The sequence below is a fragment of the Triticum urartu genome, chromosome 7 (assembly GCF_003073215.2).
Source record: "Triticum urartu cultivar G1812 chromosome 7, Tu2.1, whole genome shotgun sequence".
Taxonomy (NCBI): domain Eukaryota; kingdom Viridiplantae; phylum Streptophyta; class Magnoliopsida; order Poales; family Poaceae; genus Triticum; species Triticum urartu.
The window spans coordinates 657,762,707-657,780,269 of record NC_053028.1 but is presented as its reverse complement, the minus strand read 5'-3'; the positions used below and the strand labels follow the sequence as shown (position 1 = coordinate 657,780,269).

The 17,563-nt window shown below is 46.7% G+C and overlaps 2 protein-coding genes and 1 pseudogene across 2 annotated transcripts; 2 read left to right on the top strand and 1 right to left on the bottom strand.

The window, feature by feature from the left end:
* The first annotated feature begins 921 nt into the window (after window positions 1-921).
* On the top strand, window positions 922-4,175 carry LOC125519758 (receptor-like cytosolic serine/threonine-protein kinase RBK1). Its single transcript, XM_048684516.1, has 7 exons — window positions 922-1,553; window positions 2,019-2,273; window positions 2,615-2,769; window positions 2,857-2,936; window positions 3,131-3,266; window positions 3,468-3,617; window positions 3,697-4,175. The coding sequence occupies exons 1-7, from the start codon at window positions 1,148-1,150 to the stop codon at window positions 3,856-3,858; spliced, it is 1,344 nt and encodes a 447-aa protein (XP_048540473.1). The 5' UTR covers window positions 922-1,147; the 3' UTR covers window positions 3,859-4,175.
* Window positions 4,176-4,386: 211 nt separating this feature from the next.
* Window positions 4,387-6,617, bottom strand: LOC125519761 (fructose-1,6-bisphosphatase, chloroplastic-like). The gene is made up of 3 exons (XM_048684519.1): window positions 6,065-6,617; window positions 5,360-5,756; window positions 4,387-4,993 (listed from the first exon to the last, which is right to left on the bottom strand). The coding sequence occupies exons 1-3, from the start codon at window positions 6,482-6,484 to the stop codon at window positions 4,593-4,595; spliced, it is 1,218 nt and encodes a 405-aa protein (XP_048540476.1). The 5' UTR covers window positions 6,485-6,617; the 3' UTR covers window positions 4,387-4,592.
* Window positions 6,527-17,563, top strand: part of LOC125519760 — a 64,960-nt pseudogene continuing 53,923 nt past the window's right edge.

Sequence of the window (17,563 nt, the reverse complement as noted above, 5' to 3'; positions counted from 1 at the left end):
GGGATATCTTTTTTAGTAGTAGTAGCAATAAAAAATTAAGCTATTTTTTTTGGTCCCATTTCGATCCTCAAGAGTTTCAATTTGTGCCGCCACACGTGTTCCCAGGACTGACGGAGAGTTTAGTCTTTTTTGGAGAGATTATTGATGTCAGTTTTATGATCCTGGCTCTGTTTCTAACAGTTTTATATATTTGCTTGAGCTGTCTCTTGTATATCTCCAAATAAAAGACTGGCAGGTTGTCAAATTCACCCAAATTTAATTTACCTCATTTCAATCCCAAGAATTGAATTTGTGCCACCACACGTGCTCCAGGACTGACCAAGAGCTTAGTCTTTTTGAGGAGAGATTATTGATATCAGTTTTCGGATTCCGGCCCTATTTCCAACAGTTTTAAATTTTAGGTTGAGCTGTCTCCAGTATCTCTCCAAATAAAAGACTGCTAGCATGTCAAATTCCCCAAAAATTTCCCCATCCCCTACCAAAATCCCCGAAGTTGACATCCACATTTCTTTATCAATCCGCACCCACTTGATCCTACATGTCCCTGCATGGGTGAATTCCATTCCATTCCGTTCCGTTGCAGCCTTGGACGGGGTAGGCGCAAGGAAAGCATCAGTTTTGGAGGGGGTGGTGGTGCAGATGTCAATTTGTTAGGGGGCGGGGATCCCTGCATGGGGTTGGCAAATCAACATGGCAGCATGTGCTTTTCATCGCCGAACCAGAGGAGCACAAACGTCCCCCTATCATGAATCATCATGGAATGGAATGGAAAAATAGAATGGGGCCTTGTGTGTGACAATGATTTGTACCTTGCGGCGACGGGCAGCGGGCTTTGTCTTGTTTTTCATGGCTGGTGGTTGGTTTTGTCCATGAATAGAGACTTCGGTTTTGTTGCCATGCAGACTTGTTGTGGCTGCTCCTGCTGATTTGTGTAAATCTTGTTTTTTTGTCTGTCCGGTTAGTGCAAGGAGCGGCCCAGGAAGAGAGCAGGAGAAGCTCAGGCGAACTTGCCGATGCGGATTGCGGCAGCAGTGGTTCGGTAACTGATGCCGCTGTACCGAGTGAAGATACCAGTGAGGGGCATAGCAGTGACAGCAGCAGCAGCCAGTGTGCCGGTTCTGATGGAGGTGGCAAAGAGGTGCCTGAAATGTTCTCCAAGAGCTGCAATGATGAGAACAGCTTGTGCACCGACCAGAGCTCTCCCCGCGCCGTGCTGGACATATCGGTGTCCGGCAGCGTGGACTCTGACGAGAGCTCCTCCGTCGAGCAGCCGGCGGAGCCCAGCCGCAGCGTGCAGCCGCTGCAGTGGAGGAATTTGATCAGTGGGCTGATACTCAGCAGGAAGAAGCTGATGGCCAGGGCGGTGACGTTCCCTCAGCGGTCCAAGAGCACGGGGCTTAAAAGGTACCTGGGGAGGATGCGGAGCGGCAAGAACCAGATGGACTGCAGCGTAATCGCCCCGGAGATCTTCCCCGAGATCGAGAAGTGGAGGCCATCATGGAGGAGCTTCGACTACGACGAGCTCTGCGCTGCAACTGACAGATTCAGTTCAGGTAACATGCAACACTAACTCCTATGTTGCTGTCATTCAGTGCCCTTGATAATTGGGCTCTGTTACTATCATTGCAAAGCTTGTGGGATGTGGCTTTGCCGTAAAGAAATGGGTTTATAATTGTACTCCCATGATTTCACTGAGTGAAGGGGGTTTGAGGTCCTAATCATGAACTGTTCCTTAGGTTAATGATGGTTGTTACTGGTTGCTAGTTGGAAAATTCAAGTACCAGACCACATTATTGTCATCAGTTGTCACTCTGTACTAGTTTCTTTAGCTTGTCCAGTTTTCAAGATTGTGGTACCTCCAACAATTGTGACCATATGATGTGGAAACCTAATACTAGTTCTATTTCTTCCTTCCAAGTAGACTAAAAGTGCCATTATTGGCCAGAATTAATTACTTTTTTGTGTCTTAATTATCTCTAAACATTTTTGCCTGACATCTGAATGTACGATATTACCAGATAATTTGATCGGAAAGGGAGGGCACGCTGAGGTGTACAAAGGACAGCTTGCTGATGGACAGTTTGTGGCGGTGAAAAGGTTAACAAAAGGCGGCAACAAGGAGGACAGGATCAGCGATTTCCTATCCGAGCTTGGAATAATAGCGCACGTCAACCACCCAAACGCGGCACAGCTCTTGGGGTTCAGTGTGGAAGGGGGCTTGCACCTGGTTCTTCAGTTCTCACCACATGGAAGCTTGGCTTCTCTTCTCCATGGTACAGTCCTCTGAACAATTTGTTAGTTAGGCAATGAATGGTACAGTTGACTTGTTGCGGTGGCTTCCAAAAAAAGGAGAAATAGAGCAAATATCTTGCCATGTACGCCAACACAACGTGAACACTTAAAAAGTATCTTAAATGCTGATGTCCGTTGAGTGCATATTAAGCTCATAATTTGCATTTATGTATATACTTATTGCACCATCACTTCATGTAGTACTTCTTCAGTTGAAAACATATGCATGATCATACCCTTTTCTAATGAAAAGGACCACTCAAATAAGAGTGTACTTTAGAGGTGCTGTAATTGTAATGACTAATGGAGCTTGGCTGATCAGGTGCAAAGGGAGCCCTCAAGTGGAAGGCCCGGTTCAATATCGCACTTGGAATCGCTGAAGGGCTATTTTATCTACACGAAGGCTGCCATCGGCACATAATTCACAGAGACATCAAGGCTTCAAATATTCTTTTAACTGAAGATTATCAACCTCAGGTACGTATTACTGTTACACTAGCCCTAGCCCATTCTACTACTCCTGATGATGTAAACTGATGCATTTTTTGCTCCCTCATTGCACAGATTTCAGATTTTGGCCTTGCGAAGTGGCTTCCTGACAAATGCACCCATCAGGTTGTATTCCCCATTGAAGGCACATTCGGGTGAGTTTCATATATTTCTGAATACTGCTCCATGTTCATGATGACTTCATGCTTCCCACCAGACTGGCTGCTTGCATCAGTTGATGCAGAGCCCAGAGCTTTCCTCTTTTTTTTTGAAAAGAGAAAAAATCTTCCTAGTGGACCAAAACAATGTGTCATTGTTATTTCAACTTTGATTTTACCCCCTTTTACAGTTATATGGCCCCAGAGTACTTCATGCACGGGATCATAAATGAGAAGACGGATGTGTTTGCATACGGAGTATTGCTTCTTGAACTAGTGACAGGGCGGAAAGCCGTGGACTCTTCTAGACAGAGCCTGGTGATATGGGTGAGTATAGCAGATTGCTCTGATATACTACTTCACAAGTAGATTCCAATTAGCTCACTGAATTATTGTTTGATCATATAAATATAAATAGAGCAAACTGACTCAACTGTAGTCCTAAAATGTGCATGGAAAACATAAAGCCGGATAGTTACATACTTCTGAACCCTTTGGATTCATAAATTTCTTTTGATCATTTCAAAGGCAAAACCGCTGCTCGAGTCGAACAACATGAAGGGGCTGGTGGATCCTTCTCTTGATGTTGGATATGACCCAGAAGAGATGGCACTCACCCTGGCAGTGGCGTCCATGTGCATCCACCACAGCGCAAACTTGCGGCCTAGCATGAAATCGGTGAGTGATTTGGGTGTCCCTGTCGCCTCAAGTGCAAAATGAGTTCTGTAAACTGACGAAGTGATGCCTTTGGTTGCAGGTGGTCCGTTTCATGAAGGGAGATAGGGAATCACTCGAACTGATGGGAAAGCCTAGACCCACAAAGCCCCCAATGTTCGACTCCTGTGATTCAGAGGACTACACTCGCACGAGTTACCTCAATGATCTGGACAAGCACAAGCAGCTTGCGTTGGAGCAGTGATCTTTTTAGCCGACTTTGGACAGATTCGGCATCTTTTTGTACATCGTGACTATCTTCATTGTGATCCTCCCGCTTTCCAGAGATGTTTATAGAGTGTATGGATAGATGTGAGGGATCAATCTGTCGTTTGCCTCCCTGTCGCTGATCTAAGGTGTCATTCTTGGCTTCCAATGGTCACTGTGTGCTGTGGTACTGTGACCTGTATGGCCAGGGCCAATGATGTTGGCTGTATGCCTGTATGTCACAATTCCTCATATGGGAACATGCTTAGAGATAGAAGAGTGGAATGTATTTTGGTCATCTGCAGGGTTTATTCATGTGTCCTTTGTTATAACCTTCCATTTTCGCAGTTTTGGGCTTTCAGCACTAGTGTTTGATGAATAAGTTCAGTTGCTGCATAAAAATTGGTTACTACTACAGCTTACATGGATCTGCTAATGCAAGGGTTGCCAGAAAAATTGCCTTAAATATTTAACATTGGTCGCTCGTAAGTTATATATTCCCGAGAGTAAAATGTATGGGCGTTACAAAAAAAAAGCCATATTGCATATTTTGTTTTCACAGTGAACTACATCAAATTCTTCTGACCTCCACCGTGCAGTACTCTGCAATTGCCTAGGCAAGAAGGCAACAAAATAAAATACAGAGACAATACTGTGCTTGCAAATGTAGATTTTGCCATATACATCTGTTACCTCATTACAATACCTGAAGCTATCACCTCATGCTTAACATTAGACATCGTATCCAGGATTGACCTTCTGCTGGACATCTCCGTAGCTTTCTAGCTCAAGCATGTCCTCCATGCTCCCCAGGAACAATGGCAGCCTCTGGTGCAGCTTCACAGGCTGAATGGACAGGATTCTGGTTTTGCCATCTGAGCCTCGCCCCCCTGCCTGCTCGGCAAGGAAACTGAGAGGATTTGCCTCGTAAACCAACCGAAGGTGATCCCTCGGGTTCATTGCGACTCCACCGTATATGATCGTCCGATGAAAGTCAGCGACCAGCGAGCACACGTACCGAGCAGAGTACTTCTTGGGATGCTGCCCCTTGCCTTGTCTGATCGTGTCGATGTACTTCTTCAGGCCCTCTGGCCAGTCGAAATACCGCGCATCATTCACTGAATATATCTGTCCTGACATTGTGTCCAATTACAGATTTTGAGAGGAATATAGAAGTAACTGTCAGACCATGCATTCTTCTAAAGTTACAGGGATACTGGATAGCTGAAGTCGCAGAAGGAACAATTTCAGATTTCAGATAAGAAAAATTATCCTATAATACTACCTTCTAAAGTTACTCGTGTAGTCGTGTTGATGCCCATTGAGCACTATAAATTCAGAAGTCTGATTTGCTAAAGCTTGTAGTACCGGTGAAACTGGAACTAGGTAAAAAGAACCAATCAAGATTTGATAAGTAAGATGATCAGAAAACTAATAAATAGCGATATACATATTTTCCTATTGCGAGAAATACTGATATACATATGCATCTTACTTACCTCTGGGGGGTATTTGCATGGACGGATGCGTCAAAACAAATTCTCCTGTCGATCTATCCAATGTGAATCCATGGGTTCCTTCGCCGAAACTGATGCAGAAGATGGTGGCAGATGAATAAAGGATGTATCCAGCAGCGACCAAGCGTGAACCACTCTGCAGCGAATTGAGCTGAGCTTTCTCCTCCAAAGGGAGCTGGTCGAGTTCCACCAGCCTATCGTATATCCCGAATATCGTTCCAGTGGGGATCGACACCTCAATGTTGCGAGAGCCATCAAGCGGGTCGGTGACAACAACGTAGGGACCGTCGTCGCACATCCAAACGGGGAGATCATTTTCTTCGGATGCCACGACTGCAACTTTTCCAGAGCTTTGGAGCGACGACAGGATGATCTCGTTCTGAATTTAAAATGAAGTTAGTATTCAGGTTATTTGGATTCACTACCATTCAGGCCAAGGTGCATATATTGCCATCAGAGATATGTACAGTCTTTGAACCGAAGCAAACTAATATAGTAGCAGAAACTTGTAGCAGGAGCAAAAATGCAAATCCAGTAGCTAAAGCATTGAAACAATGCATGTATTCCCAATCCAAACCCTACATAATTCAGTGTGCCAATGCTTGAGCTCTCCAGGCCTACTGCTCTTATCAAGCGCCGATCTCGCAATGACACCAAAATCAAACAACTCGTGGAACCAGCACGCACCGACAATTCGTCGAGCGGCTTGGGCGCGTCACGCCCTGCCGCGGAAGCAGCCGTTCCACCGGCCGCCGGCTTGGCCCGCGAGAGGTCGGCGTTGCCGGGGGACGCGACGAGCGCGGCGATGCGCTTGCAGGCGGCCTGGATGTGTGCGACGAGGACGGCGAGGTCGGCGGGCGCGCCGGCCCGGCCCATGTGCTCGAGCAGCGTGGGGTGCGAGCCGTGCGACGCCATACCGCCGTCCCCGGCGCCCGCGCCCGCGCGCGGCGGCCGGGCGAGGAGGACGCTGCTGCGGCTGCGGCGTGCGAGCGCCGGGTGGAGCGGGCGGGGGCGGGAAGCAGGCGGCGGCGGTCGTCGGTTTGAAGTTGGCGGGAGCGGGAGGGGGAGGAGGAGGGGCGGGCGGAGTGTGTGAGGGGATAGCGTCATGGCTTCGCTGGCCACCACCGGTGGGTGGTGGGTGGTGCTCGATGGATGGCGATGGTGACGACCCGTGGGAGAGACGCTCCTTCACTCCCCTCCGCACGTTCTCCAGTCTCCCTCCACTCTTTTTTGTCCTCCCCCGCGGATCCCTCGCCCCATTCCTCTCCCTCCCGAGCTCCTCTTCCCCCGGAGCCTCCTCCTCCCAGCCACCGTGGCGGAGTTCGAGCGCGCGCCGTCGATCGAGCCCCGATCGACGCCCGATCCAGCTCCGGATCGGCGGAAGGCGGCGCTTCCGGCCAGAGGTCAGTGGAATTGGAGAAATTCTTCCGTGTGATCTTCCATATATACGTGCTCTGCAAACGTGCGTGGGCTGAGAACTGATAATCAGTAGATCTCGGCGCCTTGATCATCGGCTAAAACTCAGAATTTTGCTTTCTGACAGAGGGAGGGAGGAAGACCATGCGGCCGCTCTGTCTGAAGAACACGGAAGCAATGGTGCTTTTGCTGGCGCGTGAGGAAAACCATGAATCCACACGCGGCGCCGTAAGTGTCCAATGCGTGCTTTTCATGGGATGATCGACCGCGTTAGGATTGCATGCGGTATAAGCTGCTCCTGTTTATCTCTAGTTAGCTGCTAGCTAGCGCCAATTTTGCGTAGAGATGTCAATTTTACATCTTTTTCATGGCCGACCATGAACCATGAGAGGCTGACCATGAACGAGGTAGAAATTGTTCGCTACAAGTATGAACAATTTTACATCTTTTTCATGGTCGGCCTCTCTGCTTCAGCTCAAGCATGATTCTGCTATTGATGCAATAACATCAATTCTTCGGCAGCTGCTTCTCGCAAAACTCGAGAATCCCTAATTCCCATGAGAGTTCCCTGATGAAATGCTTACACCAAATAATGAGATGAGTTTAAAATTGGCTTGTTTCTAATGAGAGGCTCCACAAGCACAACTCCAAAACTATAAACATCACTCCTCCCAGTCAGTTCATACTCCCTGTCTAAGTATAACCAATCCTACCATGCATGTACAATTGTCGCCACAGGAGTATGTTCGAGTAATACAGACCTTAAATCACCCAAGTCAGATGCCTTTGTATAAAATTGTCATGTAACAATATATTGGCTGATTTGACATCCCTATGGAAAATTGGCATTGTAGCAGCTAAGTAGAGATAAGCAAGAGCAGTCGCAGTTTCTACTGCAATCCTAATGCGATCATCCCATGAAAGCAAGCACTTAACACTCGCTTAAGTGTTTGAAGGACATAGTGTTCCATTAGATATGAACTCATAGACCAGCAAAGGCACCAATGTTTCCAAACAACTACTCATAGACAATTGTTCTGGACTGACTTCCGAATTCAAGATAAAGCCTCAAACCTGGTGGATACCGGGCGTTCTCAGGCCATTTGCCGTCCGAGTCGTCGTTGACTGTTGTCCTGCTAATGGTTGGTGCAATATGTTCTCACTGCCATGTGGGCCTTTCTCTTGATCTGGCGGACAGTGTCACAGGATTACCTCGCCGGCAGGTGGTCCTTCCTCGGGCGTTGCATGTGGTTGTCTTGCCTTGCCATCATGGCTTTCGCCTCACTTGATTAACATATTGGATTTTTACAAACATTAAAAAGGTGGAGAAATAAATGCCCATGCTCAGAACTATCATGCTTAGGCTAAAATTAGCCCTGGAGTACATATTTCCTTCAAAATGTCTGCGAGCCCATCTTTAAGTGTGGATCATCAAGAACTTCTGATTTTATTGCGCAACTAGATATTACTCGCTCCATCCTATAATATAAAACGTTTTTTTTGGCACTACATTAGTGTCAAAAAACGTCTTACGTCACGGAACGGAGGGAGTACTTTTTTTTAATACTTTTGTTGCTTCTTCGCTGTCCTTACAAAGGTTAAGTAATACTCCCTCTGCCCCACAATGTAAGATGTTTCTTAATACTACACTAAAAAACGTCTTGCATTGTGGGACTGAGGGAGTATTTTTCTTTCATTCCTCCCAATAGTGAAGTGTTGAAGTGCTATATTTTATTTGTTTCCATATGAGTTCTGGAGTTGTTAGGTCATGTCCTGATTGAATATTTGTCGCGTGTTCTGTTCTTGAATAGCAAAGAGGTCTTCCCACGTGGAGAATAACGACTACTTAAATCTTGTTGATTGACAATCTAATAGAGTTTTATATGCATATGCATATTAATTAATGTATGCTCGCTGCAGATTTATCTTCTATGTGTTGGAAATATGAGCAATTTACCAAATGATTTTATTAACAGAAATACTAGATAAAGCATGACTAATATAGTAGAGATAAAACAAGTCATGCGTTCTGACAGAGAGAAGGTAAATAGCTTCTGCATATATGAACCGTAGCCTATCATATCTAAACCAGACAGTATAGCAAGTAGCATATATGAAGTAGAACCTATCACGTGTAGGACAAGGACTAGAACAAGGAACTGCGGCAGAACCTTTAACAGGAAATGACTCGAATAGTGGTCAGTCGAGCCACAGGTGAGTAAGTATCAAAGAAGTCTTCACCTTCCTTTTGGGTATATAACCCTTAGCCACGAGCCGAGCCTTGTACTTTTCAATAGTACCATCAGGCCTAAGCTTCTTCTTGAATACCCATTTGCATCCTATAGGTTTGCACCCATAAGGACGATCAGTTATCTCCGAAGTTTCATTTGCCAAGATGGAATCCATCTCGCTACGAACCGCTTCCTTCCAGTAGTCAGCATCTTCAGATGCATAGGCCTCTGAAATAGAACTGGGAGTGTCATCTATGAGGTACACAAGAAAATCATCACCAAAGGACTTTGCAGTCCTCTGTCTCTTGCTCCTAATAGGAACTTCATTGTTCTCCTCCACAGGACTTTCAAAGTGTTCCATCGAAATTGTGGGTTCGGTAATTGTAACTGGTTCCTGATTCGATGAACTAGGCATCTCCTGATTAGATGAGGTAGCCATATCCTTCATGGGAAAGATATCTTCAAAGAAAGTCGCATCATTCGACTCCATGATCGTACCGACATGTATGTCAGGTACCTCAGATTTTACAACCAAGAATCTATAGCCAATGCTATGAAAAGCATATCCCAGGAAAACACAATCCACAGTCTTTGGTCCAAGTTTCCGCTTCTTTGGAATTGGAACATTGACTTTCGCCAAACAACCCCATGTTCGTAGATAAGAGAGTTTTAACTTTTTCTTCTCCCATTCCTCGAATGGAGTTATCTCTTTGTTCTTTGTGGGGACTCGGTTCAGGACATGACATGCTGTCAATATCGTCTCCCCACCATGCCTTGGAGAGACCCGATGTGTCTAACATGGCGTTAACCAAATCAGTTAGAGTACGGTTCTTTCTTTCGGCCATCCCATTTGACTGAGGTGAGTAGGGAGGCGTCCTCTCATGGATTATACCATGTTCCGCACAAAAAGCATCAAACTCATTGGAAAAATACTATCCACCACGGTCGGACCTAAGCCTCTTGATTTTTCGGTCAAGTTGGTTTTCCACTTCAGCTTTGTAGATCTTGAAAAAGTTCAAAGCCTCATCCATAGATTTCAGAAGATACACACGACATTATCTAGTGGAGTCATCAATTAACGTCATGAAATATTTCTTTCCACCTTTTGTCAACACATCATTCATTTCACATAGATCTGAATGTATGAGCTCTAGTGGTGCAAGGTTTCTTATTTCCGCAGTCGTGTGAGACTTACGAGGTTGCTTAGCTTGTACACACACTTGACACTGAGATCCCTTGACGATGGAGAAACTAGGGATTAAGTTCAACTTCGCTAGTCGTGACATGCAACCAAAGTTAACATGACAAAGACGTGAATGCCACACGTTGGATTCACTATTGTTGCAAATATGATTAACAACTTTATTGCAAACGGCTGATAAGGATAAACGAAACAAGCCTCCTGACTCATAGCCTTTACCAACAAAGGTTCCATACTTGGATATTACAAATTTATTTGACTCAAAGGCAAGCTTGTAGCCATCTCTACACAGAAGAGATCCGCTAACAAGATTTTTATTGACGGAGGGGACATAATGCACGTTCTTCAGCCGCACGATCTTCCCCGAAGTAAACTTCAGATCGACCGTGCCAACACCACGAACAGAAGCACTTGAACCGTTGCCCATCAGCACGGTTGAAGTCCTTGCGGCCTGATAAGACAAAAACATGGAAATATCACCGCATACATGCACATTAGCACCCTGTCAATCAACCAGTCAGGAGAATGACATACTGAAAGAATAGTGGGAAATATACCATACCCAGCATCCTTCATGTCAGTGTCTCCAATGACAACATTAGCGGTCTTGCCGCCTTTCCCAGAATGACGCTTGTCATAGCGATTAGGGCAACTAGGAGCCCAATGATCAGGATCCCCACACACATGACAAGCACCTTTCTTCTTGTCATTCTTCTTCTTGAAGTTCGTGTGTTGCACAGCCTTGTTCTTCTCCTCAAACTTTGCTTTACCATCAAACTTGCCCTTGTTCTTGAACTTGTGGGGCTGGAAGTTCTGCTTCTGTACCACATTGGCACTAGATCCTCCCTCAATACCTCGAGCACGTGTGTCCTTTGCTCTCGCCTTTTCTTCCACATCAAGAGTGCCAATGAGATCCGGAACGGAAAACTCCTGCCTCTTATGCTTCAGTAAGGTAGCAAAGTTCCTCCACGAAGGAGGAAGCTTAGTGATGATACCTCCGGCAACAAACTTGTCCGGTAGCATACAACTGAAGTGCTCAAGTTCTCTAGCAAATGACTGTATCTCATGAGCTTGCTCAACCACGGAGCGCTCTTCAGTCATCCTGTAATCATAGAATTGATCCATGATGTACAGCTCAGTGCCAGCATTCGAGACCCCAAACTTGGCCTCGAGTGCATCCCACATATCTTTTCCATTATCAATTGACGCATAAGCATCAACTATGTTCTCACCAAGAACTCTCAAGAGAGCAGCCTTAAACAAAGTATCCATTTTCTGAAAAGCTTGTGCCTGTTGAGCATCAAGCTCTCCTTCAGGTTTGCCGAGAGTGGCGTCATAGCAACTCATGGTTTGAAACCATAAGACTGCTCTCACACGCCACCTCTTATAGTGGATACCCTCAAACATAGGAGGTCTCATGGAAGCAGCAAAACCACTTGGGGTAAATTGCCTATAATAAGGTTTTTGGATTGTTGGAAATATGAGCAATTTACCAAATGATTTTATTAACAGAAATACTAGATAAAGCATGACTAATATAGTAGAGATAAAACAAGTCATGAGTTCTGACAGAGAGAAGGTAAATAGCTTCTGCATATATGAACCGTAGCCTATCATATCTAAACCAGACAGTATAGCAAGTAGCATATATGAAGTAGAACCTATCATGTGTAGGACAAGGACTAGAACAAGGAACTGCGGCAGAACCTTTAACAGGAAAGACAAGAACACGTACGGGACAGCAGCAGCAGAAGCGCTGGACTTGGGGTCGGTGTCCTCGCCTGCCATGTCGTCGAGGAGGTCGTGGACGTCGGGGAAGAAGTCGTCGTCGGGGAAGTAGTCGTCGGCGACCGGATCGTCCGTGATGAAGCGGCCAGTAGTCGCGCTGAGCGCTCCCCAAAAACCTTATCACCCTTCTCCCGTACAGGACTCAAAAGGTGCGGTTTCGGAGGCCTACTGTCCCGACCTGCGGTGCACGCCGCAAGACGGGATGCGGAAGAACGTAGCAGCAGCGCAGTGCTCAGGAACTTGTGGCGAGAGGAGGAAGAGATTCTGGTGCGTCTCTCTGAGAGGAGCGACCTCCCTTTTATAGGCGCAAGAGAAGGAGGCAAGAGGCTGCGCCGGGAGCTGAAGGGAACGCGGGAGATGAAACGAACAGACAGCAGCCGAAGAGTGCAGCGTTCGTATTCAATATCCACTACAGCAAAAACTTTCCAGCTCCCGAGTGACCTTTCGTGCCACTGTTTGGGTGCTTGCTTAAGTCCGTACAAAGACTTCAGCAACTTGCACACTTTCCCTTCCTGACCATCTAGTACAAACCCATCTGGTTGTTCCATATAAATTTCCTCGTCCAACTCTCCATTTAGGAAAGGAGTCTTAACATCCATTTGATGAACGAGAAGACCATGCGAGGCAGCTAGTGAAAGTAGAACTCGAATAGTGGTCAGTTGAGCCACAGGTGAGTAAGTATCAAAGAAGTCTTCACCTTCCTTTTGGGTATAACCCTTAGCCACGAGCCGAGCCTTGTACTTTTCAATAGTACCATCAGGCCTAAGCTTCTTCTTGAATACCCATTTGCATCCTATAGGTTTGCACCCATAAGGACGATCAGTTATCTCCCAAGTTTCATTTGCCAAGATGGAATCCATCTCGCTACGAACCGCTTCCTTCCAGTAGTCAGCATCTTCAGATGCATAGGCCTCTGAAATAGAACTGGGAGTGTCATCTATGAGGTACACAAGAAAATCATCACCAAAGGACTTTGCAGTCCTCTGTCTCTTGCTCCTAATAGGAACTTCATTGTTCTCCTCCACAGGACTTTCAAAGTGTTCCATCGAAATTGTGGGTTCGGTAATTGTAACTGGTTCCTGATTCGATGAACTAGGCATCTCCTGATTAGATGAGGTAGCCATATCCTTCATGGGAAAGATATCTTCAAAGAAAGTCGCATCATTCGACTCCATATGATCGTACCGACATGTATGTCAGGTACCTCAGATTTTACAACCAAGAATCTATAGCCAATGCTATGAAAAGCATATCCCAGGAAAACACAATCCACAGTCTTTGGTCCAAGTTTCCGCTTCTTTGGAATTGGAACATTGACTTTCGCCAAACAACCCCATGTTCGTAGATAAGAGAGTTTTAACTTTTTCTTCTCCCATTCCTCGAATGGAGTTATCTCTTTGTTCTTTGTGGGGACTCGGTTCAGGACATGACATGCTGTCAATATCGTCTCCCCACCATGCCTTGGAGAGACCCGATGTGTCTAACATGGCGTTAACCAAATCAGTTAGAGTACGGTTCTTTCTTTCGGCCATCCCATTTGACTGAGGTGAGTAGGGAGGCGTCCTCTCATGGATTATACCATGCTCCACACAAAAAGCATCAAACTCATTGGAAAAATACTCTCCACCACGGTTGGACCTGAGCCTCTTGATTTTTCAATCAAGTTGGTTTTCCACTTCAGCTTTGTAGATCTTGAAAAAGTTCAAAGCCTCATCCTTAGATTTCAGAAGATACACACGGCAGTATCTAGTGGAGTCATCAATTAACGTCATGAAATATTTCTTTCCACCTTTTGTCAACACACCATTTGTCGGTGTCAAAACCGGCGAATCTCGGGTAGTGGGTCCCGAACTGTGCGTCTAGGCCGGATGGTAACAGGAGGCAGGGAACACGATGTTTTACCCAGGTTCGGGCCCTCTTGGTGGAGGTAAAACTCTACGTCCTGCTTGATTAATATTGATGATATGGGTAGTACAAGAGTAGATCTACCACGAGATTAAGGAGGCTAAACCCTAGAAGCTAGCCTATGGTATGATTATTGTATATGGAGTTGATTGCCTACGGACTACAACCCTCCGGTTTATATAGACACCGGATAGGGTTAGGGTTACATAGAGTCGGTTACAATGGTAGGAGATCTTGAATATCCGCATCGCCTCCACGCCAAGGAAAGTCCCATCCGGACACGGGACGAAGTCTTCAATCTTGTATCTTCATAGTCCTGGAGTCCGGCTGAAGGTATAGTCCGGCTACCCGAACACCCCCTAATCCAGGACTCCCTCAGTAGCCCCCGAACCAGGCTTCAATGACGACGAGTCCGGCGCGCAGATTGTTCGGCATTGCAAGGCGGGTTCTTCTCCAAATCTTGTGTACCTGTAGGAATAATGTCCGATTTTTGTAATGTAGTGCTCCTCGGCTTCCACGCCCAATAATGGCCGTCTTCCACGTGTCAAACGAATGCGAAAAGCCGGGGCATTTTTACATCCACACCCCTAGCCGTATAAACGAGCCGCCTATTTAACGGGATGGGGATTTAGGTCCAAACCACATCTTCTCCTTTCGCGAGTTATCATCAGAGCGCTTCCAGCAAAGGTCCATTCCAACATGACCAGCCGTCGCAGCTCCTCCCCTCGCCCCTCCGGTCCCAAACCCGGGGACTGGGAGAGTTGCACCATCCCGCATAGCGAGTTAGTGTCGCTTCAGGCCAAGGGATTTCTCCCTCAGGCATACATGGTCCCGGTCCGAGCCGGTCTCGCCTACAATGGCGGAAAACAAGCGGAGAGCACCCCCAATCCTTCTAAAGGAGAGCGGGTGTGCCTCGTCCCCTATCTAATAAGGGGACTGGGGTTTCCAATTCATCCATTTCTCCACGGGCTTCTGGAGTTCTATGGCCTCCAACTGCACAATCTCACTCCCGCCTCCGTATTGCATATTGCGGGTTTCGTCGCCCTTTGCAGGCTATTTTTAGGCGTTGAGGCTCATTTCACGCTGTGGAAGAGGTTATTCTGCCTGGTGCCTCGTTCTCAAGAGGGGTCTATATACCAAGTGGGCGGAGCCGAAGTATGGCGCATCGCCGGGACCGGATACCTATCCGGAACCCCAAAGAAGGCGTCCGAGGACTGGCCTTCGGAATGGTTTTACATAGATGATGTCCCGCTACCGGACCCTATCCGGGTCGGTCTCCCTGAGTTCAATAGTGCTCCATTGAAGAAACGCTTGAGCTGGCGTCCGCGGAGCTCTCAGAGAGAAAGTGACAGAGACGTCCTTTACCTGATGGGCCGGATAAGACTGTTGGCTCATTCCGGACTAACCATGATTGGAGTCATGGCCGCATGCATTATGCGGGGGGTGCAGCTGCTTCAATATAGAGGCCACCCCATGTGGGATTTCAACGGGGAGGATGACGCCACACGTTACGGTCGTAAGGGGCCGGCCTCAGCCGCCGCCTTAGTAAAGATCTTATCCTCTTTGTACAAGGGAGAAAAGGAGGAATTCCTCCGCGTCAACCCGCGGGCCGGATTCAGTATGTACGATCCTCCAAGTTGGGTAAGTGAACAATTGCGCTTGCCCGTTTGTTTTATACTCCCATGGTTAGATAGGTAGTCTAATGACTTCAATGCAGGAACTTGCGACAGGAGGTAAAGGATATAAACAGCCGCCCTCCACAGCCCGAGGACCCAGAACGGTCCCTCAATCCGGACTCCGAAGAGGATCCGGACATATCGGTGGAGCTTATCGACGGGGTGTTCCATCAGCTAAGCAAGGACAATACCTTGGTAGCCATTACGGCGGATTACCCAGGGTTAATCCCGGCCTCCCAGGTGACAGAAACCGGGGTCTTATTCCCTTGAAAGAGATTCCACCCTCACGTAGCCCGGTGTTTCTGATGACAACCGTGTTTTGCAGGGGAGATTTCGAGGCAGGAGGCCGAACCTGCGGCGGCTAGCCAACGAGGGGCCGCAGGGCCCCGTGGGGCAAAAAGGAATGTAGTCCGGACTGAGATGCCGGCGCAAAGGTATAGTGCACCCTCTGTTTCCCTGGTTTATTCTGTCAGGGCATATTAACGTTCGTGCTATCTTCAGAACGAAGAGACCTCGCCGGACTACATCCGGAGAGGTTGCCAATCGCGCCTCCACCAGCCAGGCTCCAACGTCTGGCCAGGAAGCGGAGGCGAGCACAAGGCGCGCACCGGACGCTCCTCCGACAGAGGATGCGGACAGGCTGTCTGCCACAAATTCTGAAGTGGAGAGTGCCATGAACCACAGGCGTCGCCGGACAATTCTACGCGACGCTTGTTTCTCCCAAGAGGCTTTAGATGCCTTTAATTCGGGAGATGCGTACCTCCGTGCCGCTCAAAATGGTTTAGCCAGAGCCACGGAGCAGTATGTAAAAGACATACGGGTAAGAAAATTTTGGTTAAATATATATATGCCAGTAGCCCCCGAGACTTGAAGCAGTTAGAGCAACTGATTTAAGGATCATTAATATGCAGGTTCTTACAGAGAAGAATACCGTACTGTCCCAGGAGCTGGAAAAGTGCAAGGCCCAACTAGAGGCCGCACTAGCCGTAGCAGGGGAGCCCAAAGAGACCCCCTCAGGTAAGATACACTTCGAAAGATTAGTATTGTGCGGTGTGGGTGCAAATCTGACAAATCATATTGCAGATGGCGCCGGACTCGATCCGGACAAGCAACAACTCTTACGCTGTAGCGACCCGACCCGAATGGGTCAAGTCTCTGTGCTTAAGTGTCATCCCTGGATCGATATGCTGACACACACAGTACTCGAAGGATTTATAACAGAGGTAAATCACATGTATAAAGTAACGTAAATACTATTACCTCAATCCATATAGCGGAAGCAACAAGGTTGTGGATTCCCATCAACACCAACGGCAAAGTTGAGTGTAGAAATCGTAACCCTAACGTATCACTAACTCGTCGTAAGAAACCTGCAACATGAGACGTTGCAGCCCGAATCGGGTCAGTACATTGAATGTACTGGCAAATTCACTGCCTGCAATGATGATAGAAGATGATTCGCACTCAAAATCTTGATAGATCTACTCGTCACACTCCGTTCAATCTATCGATCAAGCAATAGTAACCACACATAAGCAATCACTCAAAAGATCAGAAAGATCGAAGAAAATTCGGAAAACATCAAAACCAAGCAAATAACTCTTGCAACATAAAACAATTTCTAACAGTACCAAAATTAAGTGAATTTGGCCTTATCAGAAAGTTTAGGTCAAGAGCTTCGATTTGCAAAAAGAATCAACTCAAACGGAGCTACGAAACTCAAGTTATGATCAAACGAAGTTTGAATTCAAATCTGATCTAATTCAAATTTTAAACTTTTCAAAAACATGTTTGAGTTGGATTACTGGATAGAGGAGATCATAACGAAGAAGTGGGCGTTGGTTTCGTTGGATTTGGACTAACGAGTAAAAAGTTATGAGGGTTTGAAGTACAGGGACTAATCTGTGAAGAAATTTATCGCAAATAGGTCCCTGGCCGAAAATAACAGAAAAAGAAAAAGTCTAAATAG

What these genes read in the sequence shown, in the direction of transcription:
- LOC125519761 (XM_048684519.1), bottom strand. Translation starts at nt 6,484, where the DNA reads ATGACGCTATCCCCTCACACACTCCGCCCGCCCCTCCTCCTCCCCCTC. An exon ending in AGCCGCTCGACGAATTGTCG is followed by an intron (nt 5,757 to 6,064) that starts GTGCGTGCTGGT and finishes TTTTAAATTCAG; the next exon opens with AACGAGATCATCCTGTCGTC. An exon ending in CATGCAAATACCCCCCAGAG is followed by an intron (nt 4,994 to 5,359) that starts GTAAGTAAGATG and finishes ACACAATGTCAG; the next exon opens with GACAGATATATTCAGTGAAT.
- LOC125519758 (XM_048684516.1), top strand. Translation starts at nt 1,148, where the DNA reads ATGTTCTCCAAGAGCTGCAATGATGAGAACAGCTTGTGCACCGACCAG. An exon ending in CCCATTGAAGGCACATTCGG is followed by an intron (nt 2,937 to 3,130) that starts GTGAGTTTCATA and finishes CCCCTTTTACAG; the next exon opens with TTATATGGCCCCAGAGTACT. An exon ending in TGCGGCCTAGCATGAAATCG is followed by an intron (nt 3,618 to 3,696) that starts GTGAGTGATTTG and finishes CTTTGGTTGCAG; the next exon opens with GTGGTCCGTTTCATGAAGGG.